The sequence below is a fragment of the Physeter macrocephalus genome, chromosome 6 (genome assembly GCF_002837175.3).
Source record: "Physeter macrocephalus isolate SW-GA chromosome 6, ASM283717v5, whole genome shotgun sequence".
In the NCBI taxonomy this organism is placed as follows: Eukaryota; Metazoa; Chordata; class Mammalia; order Artiodactyla; family Physeteridae; genus Physeter; species Physeter macrocephalus.
The window spans coordinates 7,668,868-7,675,277 of record NC_041219.1 but is presented as its reverse complement, the minus strand read 5'-3'; the positions used below and the strand labels follow the sequence as shown (position 1 = coordinate 7,675,277).

Below are 6,410 nucleotides of genomic sequence, written 5' to 3'. Positions count from 1 at the left end.
GGGCACGAACCCGTGTCCCCTGCATCGGCAGGCGGACTCTCAACCACTGTGCCACCAGGGAAGCCCAATAATCTTATATTTTGATTTCATAGTTTAATTCTCTTTGGTCAGTCTTTAATTTTCATATTTCCAGGTTCTGGGAGATGATTCATTGTAGTTCCCAAGTATTGACAATATTATTATTACTCTTTGTATAAAATAATTTTATGATCTACCCTCTTAAAAGAATTTTGTAAAAATTTATTATACAGAGAATGTACTGTACTCAGTTTTGTAAATTTTAACTTTTTGCCATATTCATTACAAATATTTCCGTTTTTAAGAAGTAAAGTGTTCTAAAGGTCAGTGTATAGTCAAATGGCATCATTTGGGCCACAAGTCAACCCCATATAAGGCATGTGGTTAATATCCATATTGACTTGAGAGACAACGGGGGCAAAGAAGAAATGTTAGTTTTCCCTAAGGTTGTATGGTTATTGAGTAGCAAGAGTAGTCTTTGAATCTGCCAGATTTCAATGAGTCTGAAGAAACCACTGACAGTAAAATGTGCAATTATCAATATTTTTCGCTGCTGCCAAGGAAGAAATGCTAACAGTTTAACTGATATGCATCAGTAACTATTTCAGAATTATTAATATTTATTTATTTATTTATTTGGCTGCGTCGAGTCTTAGTTGCGGCATGTGGGATCTTCTAGTTGTGGCATGTGGGATCTTCTAGTTGTGGCATGCAAACTCTTAGTTGTGGCATGTGGAATCTAGTTCCCTGACCAGGGATCAAACCCGGGCCCCCTGCATTGGCAGTCTTAGCCGCTGGACCACCAGGGAAGTCCCCAGAATTATTAAAATGTGAAAAAGTGTACACTTTAATAATTAAATACAATGGGTAATTCTTTTCATTCCTGGTCCTGTTTGCTTTCTATCCAATTTAAATAGACCATTTCTTCACTTTTCTCCACATGAAGGGAGGAATGGAGTCACCACATCACTGTTTTCCTTTGGTTAGGACATTTTGGCAGATTCAGGGGAATTTTTTATTTTATTATTTCTTAAAAAGTATGTTTATTTCCCCCCCCCCCCAAAAAGTGTGTTTCTAGCCTTTCCTGCTCTATTCCCTGTTACCGCCACTAGGTGAAAAGTAGAACAAAGTAGAGAGTTTTGAGGGACTAAATATCAGCTTAAGTGGATGGCTGATTTTGTAATGATATAAGGACAATTTTAAATAGGTGGAGGTGGTCTCATGGAGGTTAAATATTTTATTGGAGATTAATAAAATCTCACTTGTACTCAGATGCAATTGTATTTCTTCAAAAATATCATAAATTTAATTTATTCCTGTTGAAATATATCTATTATTAAACTCTTATAAAAATTTTTTTTACAGCTCCTTCACCAGTGCAACCACCATTCTTCTCTGAATGTTCATTGGGGTATTTTTCTCCAGCACCATCTGTTTCTTTGCCTCCACCACCTCAGGTTTCTGTAAGTGAGAATTGATATGATTTCTATGAAAATTTTGTAGCCTTATGTCTTTTCTAATTTGTTTTGGAAAGCTGGCCTGTAATTAATTGTTAGGTTTGAAGAGAGCATAAAATCAAAATTGCTTATCAGAATTAGTAGCTATGAAATCTATGGAATAAACAGTTGATTAGTTATTGGCAGGGTAGCCATTTGGTAGATTTTTTTCGTAGCTAATTTTTAATCTCATGTTGACTTTCTTTCAGTACTTAGTATGTTTCCTTTTTTCTTCTCTTTGTTCCTCAGAAAATGTATTCCAAAGCAGAGTAAGAATTATCTATTGTTTTGGATTTTTTTAGGGGGAATTGGGATTTAAGTGCATTAAGGTGCTTCTAGAAACTTTTCCTTTCTCCTCTTTTGATTAGTTACTTTTAATTTGAAAATTCAGTAAAAGAAAAGCATTGTCTATGCAAGTTAATTTCTTTTCCCTACCTTTTGAAAGAACTGCCAGCCCCCTGTGAAAAAAAAAGAAAGAAAAAAAAAAGGAAGTGGGGGATCACAAAGTAAAAATTCTGAAGTTATTTCAGATGAGAGAACCTAGAGGTCACACTGGATCTCTCTTAATAGGTTAGTGGGGACCTTGCCATTTCACAGTTCCTAGGTAGATATCTGGTGTCCTCCTAGGCAGTTGAAGATGAGGGGAATATTAGAGCAGAGAGTGAGAGAGAAACATTTTTTCTTTCTTCCTTGAATTGTTTTATATGTCAAGGGAAATACTGGAAGGTCTTTGAAGCAAAAATATGTGCAAATTCAGGGATTTGGGTAAAATTTTCTTTATAGATAATCTCGAAGAAGCCATTTCACAAGGATTTTATGAGGGTAGTGGTGACTCTTCTTTACAATTAATTCTTGAGATACTCTAGACTACTCCCACCCAGAATCCCTTTGGTTCCTAAGTTTTGATTTTTACTTAAGTGTCGTATGTATCTGATTTTTTGTTATCTGTTTGTTTTCAGGTAGTCATCCAGGGAGATAGACACTGTAAAGTTTGATTTCTCTATCTTGAAGTTTATAAATTAAATGTTTCAAATATTGTTGATTTTTATATTTTTGTAAAAATTATACTTTTTCATGGCTGAATATTGGATTTGGTTAGTTTTGAGATTTTCAGTATTCTTAGTTCACTTATGCTTACAGTAAAGTAATAACCTGTTTACCTTTTTCTAATTTAATGTTACTCTAAAGATAAACACTTGGAATGGGTAAAATTTGCATAGTAATTATTATTTCTTCTCTTTTAAAAACAACTAGTCAATACCACCTTTGAGCCAGCCTTATGTGGAAGGCTTGTGTGTTTCTCTTGAACCTCTACCTCCTCTACCACCTTTACCACCTCTTCCGCCGGAAGATCCAGAACAGCCTCCAAAACCACCTTTTGCAGATGAGGAAGAAGAGGAAGAAATGCTGCTTCGAGAAGAGCTACTTAAATCTCTAGCGAATAAAAGAGCTTTCAAGCCAGAGGTAATTTAGGTACCTGAACCTCTAGGTGGTGCTATTGAGCTTAGTTTTAGGTAGCCCTACTTTTCTCTGCTAGTTTGGGATTCATTGGGCTTTTCAGTAAAGTAGGGATAAGTCTGATACTACTTTGCTCAAGACCTTTAAAGGTGACAGAAATTTCTTTTCATTTAAAATTGCTTCATATCTGTCTCTTTCTTCTTTAGGAAACATCCAGTAATAGTGACCCTCCTTCACCTACAGTTCTGAACAATTCACAGCCTGTGCCAAGAAGCAATCTATCGATAGTCAGTATTAATACAGTATCTCAGCCTAGGATACAGAACCCAAAGTTTCACAGAGGACCTCGTCTTCCACGAACTGTGATCTCGGTAAAAACAAACAAAATAATTAGTCTTATTGTTATTTAAACAGCTTGTGAGAAATTTGTCTGCAGTTTTGCTATCCTATTCCCTAACTCCTAGTTTATTATATACAAACATATGTATTATTTTTTATTTATTAATAGTGAAATGGGAGCAGCTTCTTCACTTGAAAACTGGTAGAGTTCATGATAATATTTTTTGGGAAGCATTATTTTCCTCATAGTGGTATTTTTTGCCATTTCCTCAGTTTTTGTTCCATATAAATTGGTACATTTAGATTTTCTGTCTAGTCAGTTTTAGCAAATTATATATATTTTTTATTTCTTCCATCTTTGCTCATAATTTTTCAATTAATGACTATACTATAATGGAAGAACTTATGATGTTTTTCAATGTTTATTAAGGAGATTGAAATGACAATTTATTTCTACCTTGTTTTCTAATGGCTTTAAAGTAAAATAAATGGAGCAAAGCCAAGCTGAAATCTTGCCTCTGTTCGGTAAAATTATCCTCCATATATAAGCACAAAAGCCAAAAAGTTTTGTTAATAATAATGTAGAATTATTAATTTTTTCTTTGGCTTTAAAAGGTTAATTTAGATTGCATTATGGTTCTTTATAGAAAGTTGGAGAAAATAAGAGTTAATGAAGAAAATGATGATAGTAGTATCATCATTAGTAGTATTAGTAGTATTATTAAATTCATACAGATAAAGTGACTTGTTCAAGGTCATGAAGCTAATTGTGGTAGAGCCAAGAAAAGGATAGAGATACTTTTGTCATCAAGAGTAACAAATATATTGTCTTTGCAGCTTCCAAAGCATAAATCAGTGGTTGTAACCCTAAATGATTCTGATGATAGTGAATCTGATGGAGAGGCATCCAAGTCAACCAATAGTGTTTTTGGTGGATTGGAGTCCATGATTAAAGAAGCAAGACGAACTGCTGAGGTAAGTGCAGTAATGAAAGATGAAAAGAAGATTTATTGACAATCATTAAAGTTTGTTTGTTTTTCCTGGAAATTAGACCATAGAGGTTTAGATTTTTAATATATCGAATTACGGAAATATAAATAAGAATTACTGAAATTATAAATAATACAAATAAGTATTTGTATTATTAGGAGTTTATATAATGAAGCGTTTATAAATTTAGATAGGTTTAACTATTAAAAAACCCCTTTTATTTTTGTTTCCAGTTGACTGTCCCTTTTTTCAAAATAGTAAAATTTTGTGGATAGTTGTCCTCTGTACTAAGGAAATTTATTGTTTTGGAATTTTGTTATATTACCAGAAAATAGTTTTTTTATCAAAGTGTATCACCTAAATACAACTTTTATCCCTATTCCTAATTGCAACAGTTGCTTAGATATGAAATAGTTCAGTTATTTTCAAACCGTAAGTCTTGACTACTTACTGGGATTGTACAATTAATTTGGTGGTTAACGGCCAGCATTGTGTTTTTTTAAACGGAATAGAAAATAATGAAGATATTTATTAATTTCTAAATATATAAATGTGCACTGGATAATGTAAAATATAGATCTTAGTGTGGGATTATAAAAGCTTTTGATCTGGTTGACTTCAAATGTTTTCTAGCAAGCTTCAAAACCGAAAGTACCTCCAAAATCTGAAAAAGAAAATGATCCCATGCGAACACCTGAAGCTTTGCCTGAAGAAAAGAAGATTGAATATAGATTGTTAAAGGAAGAGATTGCCAAGTAAGTGGCATTTTATGTAATTAACTTTAAAGGTGTGTACTATTTTCGGTGCTTAATCTGCATACAGTTTATTGGCGTTGGGAAATGAAGATGATGGTTTTTATCCAAGATGAAGAGTTAATGTTTTTAGAACTTGCACAGGAGGGGGAGCCAGATGATCATCTATAAGCTTGAAGGCAGTGATGCACCGAGGTATAAACAGCTTAGAAAAAGATAAAAGCTGTTACAAAGGAGAACTACACTATCAGCTTTGAATGCCAACTTGGGTCATGCATATTGGTCATCATTGTTATTAGTCAATATGTTAGTCACTTAGTTAATATTTTTACTTTATTTTATGAAATAGAATACATCTTTAAAAAATAATTTCAGTTTATCTTTTGGTATAATTTATTAATCTTTATTGATTATTTTAGTCGTGAGAAACAGCGTTTGATTAAATCAGATCAGCTGAAGACAAGTTCATCATCCCCAGCAAACTCTGATGTAGAAATTGATGGGATTGGCAGGATAGCAATGGTTACTAAGCAGGTTACAGATGCAGAAGCAAAACTTAAAAAACATAGGTGAGTCTCATTATCTGATTAAATACTGCATGTATCTAAGTGTTCCTATATTAGAGGGATATATTTTTGTGGTGTATGTCAATAATAAGTATACTGTGTGATTACTAATTCTTTCATACTTTATAGGCCTAGAGAAGGCTATCATTTTGTTGAATTGTACATTTACATGAAGTAATAGTATTAATGTTTAACTAAAAATATCAAGACTTCAAAAGAAAGTTTTCCCCTTCAGATTTATGTATGGCTTAAAACCTCTGGCATGTTTTTTAAAGACCTTTATTGGAAGCACATTTTTACTGTTAAAATTGGTAGACTTGATTGTTGCAAATAGTCATTACTTAGTCTGTTCAGTAAGACACATGGTCAAATATTGTGTTATTACAAAAACTATGATATGCAGTAGCATTAAGATGTACCCTGATAATAGAGATCTAAAAAATGTTACTCATAGGGGCTTCCCTGGTGGCGCAGTGGTTGCGCGTCCGCCTGCCGATGCAGGGGAACCGGGTTCGCGCCCCGGTCTGGGAAGATCCCACATGCCGCAGAGCGGCTGGGCCCGTGAGCCATGGCCGCTGGGCCTGCGCGTCCGGAGCCTGTGCCCCGCAACGGGAAAGGCCACAGCAGAGGGAGGCCCGCATACCACAAAAAAAAAAAAAAAAAAAAAAAATGTTACTCATAGATGAAATATTGTGGTGACCATAAATCTCCAGAATTATCAACGAGAAATGGTACTGTGTATGTTTTAAAAGAAATTAAAATAAATTCATTTAGATTCCATTTCTTTAATA

The 6,410-nt window shown here is 33.9% G+C and overlaps 1 protein-coding gene across 2 annotated transcripts in view; it reads left to right on the top strand.

Moving 5' to 3' along the window:
- ZFC3H1 (zinc finger C3H1-type containing) overlaps positions 1 to 6,410 on the top strand; it is a 50,685-nt gene that overhangs the window by 20,359 nt on the left and 23,916 nt on the right. For both annotated transcript variants that reach the window (XM_024122771.3, XM_007111571.4), the window contains exons 7-12: positions 1,384 to 1,481; positions 2,769 to 2,978; positions 3,179 to 3,343; positions 4,149 to 4,286; positions 4,935 to 5,056; positions 5,473 to 5,622. In XM_024122771.3, the coding sequence (XP_023978539.1) occupies positions 1,384 to 1,481; positions 2,769 to 2,978; positions 3,179 to 3,343; positions 4,149 to 4,286; positions 4,935 to 5,056; positions 5,473 to 5,622 (883 nt within the window). The remainder of the gene's footprint in view (positions 1 to 1,383; positions 1,482 to 2,768; positions 2,979 to 3,178; positions 3,344 to 4,148; positions 4,287 to 4,934; positions 5,057 to 5,472; positions 5,623 to 6,410) is intronic.